This window comes from Lontra canadensis, unplaced genomic scaffold (assembly GCF_010015895.1).
Source record: "Lontra canadensis isolate GAN:19392208 unplaced genomic scaffold, GSC_riverotter_1.0 scaffold41, whole genome shotgun sequence".
Classification (NCBI taxonomy): Eukaryota; Metazoa; Chordata; class Mammalia; order Carnivora; family Mustelidae; genus Lontra; species Lontra canadensis.
Window position 1 is genome coordinate 10,964,933 of NW_022631035.1, and position 12,841 is coordinate 10,977,773.

The 12,841-nt window shown below is 38.3% G+C and overlaps 1 protein-coding gene across 6 annotated transcripts in view; it reads left to right on the forward strand.

Moving 5' to 3' along the window:
- Window positions 1-12,841, forward strand: part of LOC116875359 (ATP-binding cassette sub-family A member 8-like) — a 72,731-nt gene that overhangs the window by 18,289 nt on the left and 41,601 nt on the right. For all 6 annotated transcript variants that reach the window (XR_004384178.1, XM_032870758.1, XM_032870757.1 and 3 more), the window contains 5 exons: window positions 292-439; window positions 8,733-8,901; window positions 10,706-10,764; window positions 11,504-11,614; window positions 12,664-12,839. Coding sequence is in view for 5 of the 6 variants with exons in the window: in XM_032870758.1 (XP_032726649.1) it covers window positions 292-439; window positions 8,733-8,901; window positions 10,706-10,764; window positions 11,504-11,614; window positions 12,664-12,839 (663 nt within the window). In the remaining variant the exon portion in view is untranslated. The remainder of the gene's footprint in view (window positions 1-291; window positions 440-8,732; window positions 8,902-10,705; window positions 10,765-11,503; window positions 11,615-12,663; window positions 12,840-12,841) is intronic.

Sequence of the window (12,841 nt, forward strand, 5' to 3'; positions counted from 1 at the left end):
TGAAGTGGCATGACCAAGAACGACGGGCGTGAAGGCAACAAAAATCCTGTAATAGTCCTAATGCTCCAGTTTCATTTGGAACATAATTTAACCACAGCAATTACTAAATTTCATTATAGTTGGGTTACACACCTTCCAAAAGATTTGAGAATTGTAAAGAAGGCAGTTTCACTCAACTTTGTGCTCCCCATAGGAGGCAAAAAGTAGCTCTTACACCTTTATGCCAAACCCAATTGTTAACCATTTATCACAAACCTGATGTCCTTTCATTAATTACTTCTTAATTTTCAGCTTTTGCGCTTGGACTACGATTTGAATTCTAATGCATTTCCTAATCCATCGGACTATTCAAATCTGATAATAGCAACAAATTTCATGTTGGCTTTTGATCTTCTCTTCTATATGGCACTGACGATTTATTTCGAGAAAATTTTGCCAAGTAAGTACAGATATGATTAAAATTGAATGTCATTTCCTAAAGGCATATCTAACACGTGTTATTTATATTTTGAAAACTGCTTTGTGCATCAAACGCAAAGAACAAGGTCATTGCCAACAGCCACATTAGTTCTTTATTTCTTGTTATTTGACTGCTCAGAACTACAGTTTGAATTTTGTTTATAGGGTCACTGATCTTTGAACTTCACTATGCTCTAAATGTAGTTTGTTTCTTTTTTAAAGTGATGCTTAGAAAGCTATTTCCTAAATACATCTGTCTTGGTACTTAGTCATGGAAATTTACAGTTGCTTTTGCCTGTTTTGCTCAGTGGTTCCAATTCAACCCTGAGATTATGATTCATTTTCGTCAGTGGTGGGACCAGGGTATCTACATTTTTAAAAGTCTCCCCAGAGGTCCACAGTAGGAAAGTCAATAGGTCTTATGTTTTTACTTCTATAGTAGATTTCAGGTGTTTTCACCACACACACAGAAAAATGATAACCATGTGAGGTGAGGATACATTAGTTAGCTGGATGGTGGTAATATTTCACAGTAAATGCCTGTATTAGACCATCACATTATATACCTTCCATATATACAGTTTTTATTTGTAAGTCATACTTCAGTCAAGCTGTAAAAATTATGGAAATTACTAATGAAATAAACACATTGAGCATTTTTCTTTTTAAGACAATGACTCAGCACTTGGTCAAAGGATCAGATGAGAAATAGTGAGGGCAAAGGTGCTGAGAAATGTCTAGAAACAGTGAATCGATATCCTGTTGTTGTTTTCAGATAATCCCTTAAGAACAGTAACTGTCTCTGCCTTTCTGAAGAGTCCAGAATAGTAGATGCCAGGATCTACAATTTTGGCTAGAACATTTATGATACACTAGGAATTATTTGTACCACCTATTCATTAAGCCTGAATTCTAACAAGGTGACTTTGTTCAAAATTCTGTGAAAGATAAGCAATATGAATGAAGAAAAGGAAGATTAATTGACTAAAATAACAGAATCATGTAATGGTGAATCTTGTGGTAGAAAGGACCCAGTCAAGCTATATGCTTTCATTCGCTAAATTTCCTCATGAAGGGTTTTTTTTTTCCAAAGATGGCAGAGAAGTAGCAGCTGAGACTACTTCAGGTAGCGGGAGATCAGCTAGATAGCTTATCTAAAGATCGCAAACACCTACAAATCCAACGGGAGATCGAAGAGAAGAAGAACAGCAATTCTAGAAACAGAAAATCAACCACTTTCTGAAAGGCAGGACCTGCGGAGAAGTGAATCCAAAGCGACGGGAAGATAGACCCCGGGGGGAGGGGCCGGCTCCCGGCAAGCGGCGGAGCAACGAGCACAAAATCAGGACTTTTAAAAGTCTGTTCCGCTGAGGGACATCGCTCCAGAGGCTTAACCGGGGTGAAGCCCACGCGGGGTCAGCGTGGCCTCAGGTCCCGCAGGGTCACAGAAGGATCGGGGGTGTCTGAGTGTCGCAGAGCTTGCAGGTATTAGAACGGGGAAGCCGGCTACAGAGACGGAGCCGAGGAGTGAGCTCACAGCTCGGGCTTACCTTGAACCGGTCGCAGGCTTGGTCAGCTCGGAGCGCGGCCGGAGGCCAGGGTGACAGGAGTAGATGGGTGCTGTTCTCTGGGGGCGCACTGAGGAGTGGGGCCCCGGGCTTTCGGCTCCTCCGGGCCAGAGACTGGGAGGCCGCCATCTTCATTCCCGTCCTCCGGACTCTACGGAAAGCGCTCAGGGAACAAAAGCTCCCGAAAGCAAACCCGAGCGGATTACTCAGCCCGGCCCCTGGTAAGGGCGGTGCGACTCCGCCTGGGGCAAAGACACTTGAGAATCACTACAACAGGCCCCTCCCCCAGAAGATCAACAAGAAACCCAGCCGGGACCAAGTTCACCTACCAAGGAGTGCAGTTTCAATACCAAGGAGAGCCGCGGAATTCCAGAGGAGGAGAAAGCAAAGCACGGAACTCATGGCTTTCTCCCCATGATTCTTTAGTCTTGCAGTTAATTTAATTTTTTTTCTTTTTCAATTTTTTTTCTCTTCTTCTGCCAAATTTTTTTTAACTTTTACCCTTTTCGTTTTTAACGTTTTTTAACTAGTTTATCTAATATATATATATTTTTTCTTTTTTATATTTTTTCATTATTCGTTTTCTTTTTTAAATTGTTTCCCCCCCTTTTTTTTCTTTCTGAACCTCTTTTTATCCCCTTTCTCCCCCCTCAAGATTTGGGATCTCTTCTGATTTGGTTAAAGCATATTTTCCTGGGGTTGTTGCCACCCTTTTAGTATTTTACTTGCTCCTTCATATACTCTTATCTGAAAAAAATGACAGGCGGAAAAATTCACCACAAAAAAAAGAACAAGAGGCAGTACCAAAGGCTAGGGACCTAATCAATACAGACATTGGTAATATGTCAGATCTAGAGTTCAGAATGATGATTCTCAAGGTTCTAGCTGGGCTCAAAAAAGGCATGGAAGATATTAGAGAAACCCTCTCGGGAGATATAAAAGCCCTTTCTGGGGAAATAAAAGAACTAAAATCTAACCAAGTTGGAATCAAAAAAGCTATTAATGAGGTGTAATCAAAAATGGAGGCTCTCGCTGCTAAGATAAATGAGGCAGAAGAAAGAATTAGCGATATAGAAGACCAAATGACAGAGAATAAAGGAGCTGAGCAAAAGAGGGACAAACAGCTACTGGACCACGAGGGCAGAATTCGAGAGATAAGTGACACCATAAGATGAAACAACATTAGAATAATTGGGATTCCAGAAGAAGAAGAAAGAGAGAGGGGAGCAGAAGGTATATTGGAGAGAATTATTGGAGAGAATTTCCCCAATATGGCAAAGGGAACAAGCATCAAAATCCAGGAGGTTCAGAGAACCCCCCTCAAAATCAATAAGATTAGGTCCACACCCTGTCACCTAATAGTAAAATTTACAAGTCTTAGTGACAAAGAGAAAATCCTGAATGCAGTCCGGGAAAAGAATTCTGTAACATACAATGGTAAAAATATTAGATTGGCAGCAGACTTATCCACAGAGACCTAGCAGGCCAGAAAGAGCTGGCATGATATATTCAGAGCACTAAATGAGAAAAACATGCAGCCAAGAATACTATATCCAGCTAGGCTATCATTGAAAATAGAAGGAGAGATTAAAATCTTCCAGGACAAACAAAAACTGAAAGAATTTGCAAACACCAAACCAGCTCTACAGGAAATATTGAAAGGGGTCCTCTAAGCAAAGAGAGACCCTAAAAGTAGTAGATCAGAAAGGAACAGAGACAATATACAATAACAGTCACTTTACAGGCAATACAATGGCACTAAATTCATATCTCTCAATAGTTACCCTGAATGTTAATGGGCTAAATGCCCCAATCAAAAGACACAGGGTATCAGAATGGATAAAAAAACAAAACCCATCTATATGTTGCCTACAAGAAACTCATTTTAAGCCCGAAGACACCTCCAGATTTAAAGTGAGGGGGTGGAAAAGAATTTATCATGCTAATGGACATCAGAAGAAAGCAGGAGTGGCAATCCTTATATCAGATCAATTAGATTTTAAGCCAAAGACTATAATAAGAGATGAGGAAGGACACCATATCATACTCAAAGGATCTGTCCAACAAGAAGATCTAACAATTGTAAATATCTATGCCCCTAATGTGGGAGCAGCCAACTATATAAACCAATTAATAACAAAATCAAAGAAACACATCAACAATAATACAATAATAGTAGGGGACTTTAACACTCCCCTCACTGAAATGGACCGATCATCCAAGCAAAAGATCAACAAGGAAATAAAGGCCTTAAATGACACACTGGACCAGATGGACATCACAGATATATTCAGAACATTTCATCCCAAAGCAACAGAATACACATTCTTCTCTAGTGCACATGGAACATTCTCCAGAATAGATCACATCCTCAGTCCTAAATCAGGTCTCAACCGGTATCAAAAGATTGGGATCATTCCCTGCATATTTTCAGACCACAATGCTCTGAAGCTAGAACTAAATCACAAGAGGAAATTTGGAAAGAACCCAAATACATGGAGACTAAACAGCATCCTTCTAAAGAATGAATGGGTCAACCAGGAAATTAAAGAAGAATTGAAAAAGTTCATGGAAACAAATGATAATGAAAACACAACGGTTCAAAATCTGTGGGACACAACAAAGGCAGTCCTGAGAGGAAAATATATAGCGGTACAAGCCTTTCTCAAGAAACAAGAAAGGTCTCAGGTACACAACCTAACCCTACACCTAAAGGAGCTGGAGAAAGAAAAAGAAAGAAAAACCCTAAACCCAGCAGGAGAAGAGAAATCATAAAGATCAGAGCAGAAATCAATGAAATAGAAACCAAAAAAACAATAGAACAAATCAATGAAACTAGGAGCTGGTTCTTTGAAAGAATTAATAAGATTGATAAGCCCCTGGCCAGACTTATCAAAAAGAAAGGAGAAAGGACCCAAATAAATAAAATCATGAATGAAAGAGGAGAGATCACAACTAACACCAAAGAAATACAGACAATTATAAGAACATACTATGAGCAACTCTACGCCAACAAATTTGACAATCTGGAAGAAATGGATGCATTCCTAAAGACATATAAACTACCACAACTGAACCAGGAAGAACTAGAAAGCCTGAACACCCATAACTAGTAAGGAGATTGAAACAGTCATCAAAAATCTCCAAACAAACAAAAGCCCAGGGCCAGACGGCTTCCCGGGGGAATTCTACCAAACATTTAAAGAAGAACTAATTCCTATTCTCCTGAAACTGTTCCAAAAAAAAGAAATGGAAGGAAAACTTCCAAACTCATTTTATGAGGCCAGCATCACCTTGATCCCAAAACCAGACAAGGATCCCATCAAAAAAGAGAACTACAGACCAATATCCTTGATGAACACAGATGCAAAAATTTTCACCAAAATACTAGCCAATAAGATTCAACTGTACATTAAAAGGATTATTCACCACGACCAAGTGGGATTTATTCCAGGGCTGCAAGGTTGGTTCAACATCTGCAAATCAATCAATGTGATACAATACATTAATAAAAGAAAGAACAAGAACCATATGATACTCTCAATAGATGCTGAAAAAGCATTTGACAAAGTACAGCATCCCTTCCTGATCAAATCTCTTCAAAGTGTAGGGATAGAGGGCACATACCTCAATATTATCAAAGCCATCTATGAAAAACCCACCGCAAATATCATTCTCAATGGAGAAAAACTGAAAGCTTTTCCGCTAAGGTCAGGAACACAGCAGGGATGTCCATTATCACCACTGCTATTCAACATAGTACTAGAAGTCCTAGCCTCAGCAATCAGACAACAATAGGAAATTAAAGGCATCCAAATCGGCAAAGAAGTCAAACTATCACTCTTTGCAGATGATATGATACTATATGTGGAAAACCCAAAAGACTCCACTCCAAAACTGCTAGAACTTGTACAGGAATTCAGTAAAGTGTCAGGATATAAAATCAATGCACAGAAATCAGTTGCATTTCTCTACATCAACAACAAGACAGAAGAAAGAGAAATTAAGGAGTCAATCCCATTTACAATTGCACCCAACACTATAAGATACCTGGGAATAAACCTAACCAAAGAGGCTAAGAATCTATACACAGAAAACTATAAAGTACTCATGAAAGAAATTGAAGAAGACACAAAGAAATGGAAAAATGTTCCATGCTCCTGGATTGGAAGAATAAATATTGTGAAAATGTCTATGCTACCTAAAGTAATCTACACATTTAATGCAATTCCTATCAAAGTACCATCCATTTTTTTCAAAGAAATGGAACAAATAATCCTAAAAGTTATATGGAACCAGAAAAGACCTCGAATAGCCAAAGGAATATTGAAAAAGAAAGCCAAAGTTGGTGGCATCACAATTCCGGACTTCAAGCTCTACTACAAAGCTGTCATCATCAAGACAGCATGGTACTGGCACGAAAACAGACACATAGATCAATGGAACAGAATAGAGAGCCCAGAAATAGACCCTCAACTCTATGGTCAACTAATCTTCAACAAAGCAGGAAAGAATGTCCAATGGAAAAAAGACAGCCTCTTCAATAAATGGTGTGTGGGAAAATTGGACAGCCACATGCAGAAAAATGAATTGGATCATTTCCTTACACCACACACGAAAATAGACTCAAAATGGATGAAGGCCCTCAATGTGAGAAAGGAATCCATCAAAATCCTTGAGGAGAACACAGGCAGCAACATCTTCGACCTCAGCTGCAGCAACATCTTCCTAGGAACATCGCCAAAGGCAAGGGAAGCAAGGGCAAAAATGAACTATTGGGATTTTATCAAGATCAAAAGCGTTTGCACAGCAAAGGAAACAGTTAACAAAACCAAAAGACAACTGACAGAATGGGAGAAGATATTTGCAAATGACATATCAGATAAAGGGCTAGTGTCCAAAATCTATAAAGAACTTAGCAAACTCAACACCCAAAGAACAAATAATCCAATCAAGAAATGGACAGAAGACATGAACAGACATTTCTGCAAAGAAGACATCCAGATGGCCAACAGACACATGAAAAAGTGTTCCATATCACTCGGCATCAGGGAAATACAAATCAAAATCACAATGAGATATCACCTCACACCAATCAGAATGGCTAAAATTAACAAGTCAGGAAATGACAGATGCTGGCGAGGATGCGGAGAAAGGGGAACCCTCCTACACTGTTGGTGGGAATGCAAGCTGGTGCAACCACTCTGGTAAACAGCAGGGAGGTTCCTCAAAATGTTGAAAATAGAACTACCCTATGACCCAGCAATTGCACTGCTGGGTATTTACCCTAAAGATACAAACGTAGTGATCCGAAGGGGCACATGCACCCGAATGTTTATAGCAGCGATGTCCACAATAGCCAAACTATGGAAAGAACCTAGATGTCCATCAACAGATGAATGGATAAAGAAGATGTGGTATATATACACAATGGAATACTATGCAGCCATCAAAAGAAATGAAATCTTGCCATTTGCGACAACGTGGATGGAACTAGAGGTTATCATGCTTAGCGAAATAAGTCAATCAGAGAAAGACAACTATCATATGATCTCCCTGATACGAGAGAGAGGAAATGCAACATGGGGGGTTAAGGTGGTAGGAGAAGAGTAAATGAAACAAGATGGGATTGGGAGGGAGACAAACCATAAGTGACTCTTAATCTCACAAAACAAACTGAGGGTTGATGGGGGGAGGGTGTTGGGAGGGGGGTTATGGACATTGGGGAGGGCATGTGCTATGGTGAGTGCTGTGAAGTGTGTGTTCACAGACCTGTACCCCTGGGGATAAAAATATATGTTTATAAAAAATAAAATTAAATTAAATTTTAAAAAAAGATTTCCTCATGAAAGGAAAGAGATTAAGTCCTAACTAATAACATACCAAATGGCAGGTGTTTAGAGAGTGTTTGATCAATATTGCATGAAAGAATGACTAAGCACAGGAAAAGTACACATAAGTTTGAAAACGCATCATTATTACACTGGAGGTCGTTGCAGAATATTAGTGAAATGTAATTTTTTTGTTTGTTTGTTTCATAATGTCTTTCAACATGTAGGGAAATAGAAATGCCAATTAAATGCAAATACATTGTGGATTAATTTTCAGAAAGGGGGTCATGAAGAGTAAATTTACTTCAGAGGAAAGTTATTATTTGGGGATGGGATAAAATATAAATACAAAGGAGCTTTTTAAAAAAATTCCTCACTGTTAAATTTCAATAAATTATTTTACCATTTTCTCTCCTTTCTTATAGTGTATCCCTCATTTTCATTAAATCTTGTTCTGTTTCCTCTTGGAATATTTGTATCCAATGTTACCACTGGATACAAATTCTCAATTTCTCAATTTGTTCTTCCTTTGGGGGAGACATGACAGCTGGACTCCTAGATAGCAGCAAATATTGCATTTATATTCCAGTAGCCGGCTTTCTCAGGGTCAAGTCTTAACATTTAAAATCCCTCTCGGATTTTTTAAAAATTCCAGTTGCCTTTCTTCCTTTAGGAACAATTGTTATAATAGAGACATCTTAGTGACTTTTTTTTCCCTTATGCGGACTACACCTATCAAGGAAAATGTGTGCATTCCCTGTGTTGATGATGCATTCAGGCGTCTGGGCAAAGAGGTGACTTTGCTCTGCTTTATTAGGATGACTCTTTCTCTTAGACTGGTGATTGACCCAATATTTGTCTCCTGTTCGTGTAGATGAATATGGACATGGGTATCCCCCCTTCTTTTTCCTGAAGTCTTCCTTTTGGTCACAGCAACAAAAAGCTGATCGTGTGGTTCTTGAAGATGAAATTCACTCTGATCCTTCATCTAATGACTCCTTTGAACCAGTGTCTCCAGAATTGCATGGAAAAGAAGCTATCAGGTATGCAGATGGAGAGCAGGGCAAAGACTGAGAAGCTAACAGCCCCTGAGGCCAGCACAGTTCTCTTTTGTGCCCTAAGGACAGCTTCCACCTAACCCCCTCCACACTACCTTCATTATTTCCCACTTCAAGTTTAGAGAAAAATTCCTTTAACCTGTTTTATCTCATATCATTGATATTTACATTAAATGCAAACTTAGATTTCACCAAACAAAGTTAATCCAAAGAAAACGTTGCCTGGATTCTCAATCTTTTATCTGCTGTCTCTCTTCTCCGTCCTTGGCTTCTCTCATTTCTTTACCTGGTCTCATTTATTCACACTTTGCCCCTCCTCCTTTATCATACTCCCTACTTTTTTCTTGGAGTTTTTTTCTCTTTCTTCTGTTGATTGCCAAGAGTAGGGGAGAAGAAGGGAGAAAGGATCTGGAGACAGATACAAAGGGAATCAAGGAAGGTGTGCCTTAGAGTGTCATGCACATCCTGGTTTCCACATGTGTGTTTTGTTTGAGGCAGACTTTTCTTTCCAGATAAGAAAATAGGAAGAAAGTCTTCAAGATCCCAGATTTTTCACATCTTCCTTGCCCATCAGTGATTCCCCACCGTCAGACCTCTGTGAATGGTCTCAGATTACCCTAGCCTACACAGCTTCTAAAACCCATGTCAGTTTTTATTTTACCCTGTTCCATATTTTATTTTACCCTGTTCCTCTATCCTTACATTTGTCCTGTGACCTAAGTTAGGTTTAACTTTCAGCGGAACAGCTGAGAGGGAGCAAAGAAATGACTTTATTTAATGTTTCTGTGTTTCTTTTGTATTTCTTCTATCTCTTTAGCATCTCATCCAACCATAAGTTCTAAGGAGTGATAGTAAATGGGATTAAAATAGTGTAAAGAATCTAATCAAACAATCCAATATGAATGGATCCTGAATCCTTTGATGACTACTAGATGACGATATAAGAAACATAAATTTGATTTAGTTTATGGATTACATATCTACCTGATAGAATAAAACCAATAAAGTGCCTAGGATTCCAGATCTATAATAGCACCAGGTGAATGTTAATTCTGTTCCTTTCTATTATCATAATCAGCATAATTTAACTGGTACCATTTTATGTTTATTGAATATTTATCATGTACCAAGCACTATGCATGGAAGATGAAAAATTTCACTCATCCTTCAACACAACCCTAAAACACCCAAAAGTTTCAGGTTCAAAAACTGAAACTTACCTGGGATAAGTACATTGGTTAAAGTAATAGCTACTAAATGGTATAGATAGTATAAGCTCAATTAGGTAAGACTGCAAAACCCATGCTGTCACTGTTATCATCTTTGCATCTTTCCCTTACTCCACCCTTGTACCTCTTAGCCAACTTCTGGAGACCTTGACTCAAGATAACTCAAGATACCTCCAACCTGAGCCAGTAGTTCATGATGAACCTTTCAGTGTTAGGTGCCATGTTACCTGTTGGGGTCTAGCTTCTTTGGCTTTGCAATTTATAGAAGATCCTTGTCCTCAATACTAATGCCAGGCTATACCCTAATCTTTGGAATCAGAAGATCTGGAGATGGGATCTAGGCATAGGTAAATTTATAAAACTCCTCGGGTGATGTTAATGTACAGCCAAGACTGGGAAGTAGTATTCTAGCTGATTCTCTCACACAACCATGGCTTCATGAGAGTGAAATCCCAGAACTTCCTATGCCCTGAGGATAAGATTTATTCAATCCTGTCAACCAAACCTAGAATTACAAACTGAATAAAACTGTCATACCTTGAAATATCTTTTTTTTTCAGAATCAGAAATGTTACAAAAGAATATAAAGGAAAGCCTGATAAAATAGAAGCTTTGAAAGGTAAGGGGGAAAAAAAGAAGATTTAGTTATTATATTGATACTGATTTGTGATTTTAATTCTATATTTTTTGCTCTTGGTGAACAGTTACTGGTGGTATTTCAGATTTGAAATGAGTTATTTGAGCCACATGGTAAAATTCACCTTCTAACACATGTTTTGACTGCATAAAAGTTAGGAAAAAATGATTATGTTTTAGAATTTGATGTACTTGAAAGATGTGTAATAGTGAGGTAGTCTAGGGATTTTGGGGGGTGGGTTTATTTCTACAAATTCAAATTTTTCTTCTGTCATTTCAAAGCTGTTGTAGATATTGTATATTTTTCTTTTGTGCAAAAAGAGAAATTTATCTCAAAGGATTTTTCGTTTGTTTAGTTTGTTTTGTTTGTTACCATTAGTCTGTTATTTAGTCCATAAACATTAACATCCATCCTACCATATACCAGGCAATGTCAATGAACCTGGGAGTATTACAGATGTAACCTGCTGAGAAACCACATAATTTCAAAATTTAAAAACAGGATAGACATATAAACTGATAAGGGCACATTTTGTTTTTATTTTGAATTTAACAACCCACTGTATTCATATTTAGAGAACAAGGCCATTCAAGGATATAAAAAAGCAGTCCGTTAGCTCCATAATACATTTTTATTTGTGATTTTGTTTTCCTTCCTGTCTCCCTACTACTTTCCCTTCCTTCCTTTCTCCCACCTTTTTTCCGTTTCTTTTTCTTCCTAGATTTGGTATTTGACATATATGAAGGCCAAATCACTGCAATACTTGGTCACAGTGGAGCTGGAAAATCAACACTGTTAAATATTCTTAGTGGGCTATCTGTTCCCACCAAAGGTAAGACCATTTTCCCAAAATCAGGTCAACATATAAATCAGCTGTTAATATAAAGTCCTTCTGATTATCAATTACAAACACAGACAACAATGGAAAAGTGGAAGTTAGCTTATAGTATTCATCTATAGAGGTATGTAATATTTGATTGGTATATATGAAATTTGAGTTGTTTATGAGGACCATTGTCATGGTCATTACTTACTATTTGACATTTGAACTTGTACCTGTTAGCTTTTGCTCCATAACAAGCATCCCCCAAATTAACTGGCTTAATACAAAAACTGTTTTATTGTTTCTCATGATTCTGTGAGTTGACTGGCAGTGTTTCTCTCTGAACTTCATTGGCTGGTGCTGAGTGTTTTGGCATGTCCTTAGTCACGTATATGGGGCTTCAGTTAGGACTGCTTGCTCCTCTCTGTTTACATGGACTTTCATCTTCTGAGAATCTGGTTGGGATTCTTCACCCAGGGGTCCATGATCCCAGAAGCAAAGAGAAAGCTCATCCCAGTGCAGAGGCAACTTCACAGCCTCTGTTTATGTCCCATTTGCTAGGATTCTGTTTGTTACATAACCAAGCCTAGGAAGGGGTGGATAAATGGATGACATCTTGATGGGAAAATCTGCAGATGGGACATTTTTTTTCTTTCCAGTATACCACACAACTATAAGAGAAGCTCATAATGACTGAATTGTAAAAACCTTGAAGAGAAAATTATGTGTCTAAAATGTAATTAATAAATTACAGTTTGTGTAATTTATTACAGTGATTCTCCATCTAGAAAGATCTTTTTGTAAGTGTTTATTTCAATTCTGGTTAGTTAGCATACAGTGCAGTATTAGTTTCAGGTGCACACTATAGTGACTCAACACTTCATACAACACCCAGTGCTCATCACAAGAACACTCCTTAAGCCTTGTCACCTATTTTCCCCACCCCCCCAGACTCCTCCCCTCTGTTAACCATCACTGTATTCTTTATAGTTAAGAGTCTGTCTAGAAAATCTTAATTCAAGCATTACCCTAATACTAGCTTTTAACTTTTGTTATAGGTTCAGTCACCATTTATAACAATAAACTTTCAGAAATGAGTGACCTAGAGAATATCATCAAGCTTACTGGAATTTGTCCACAGTCCAATGTGCAGTTTGACTTCCTCACTGTGAAGGAAAATCTCAGGCTCTTTGCTAAAATAAAAGGCATTCAGTCACATGAAGTCGACAAAGAGGT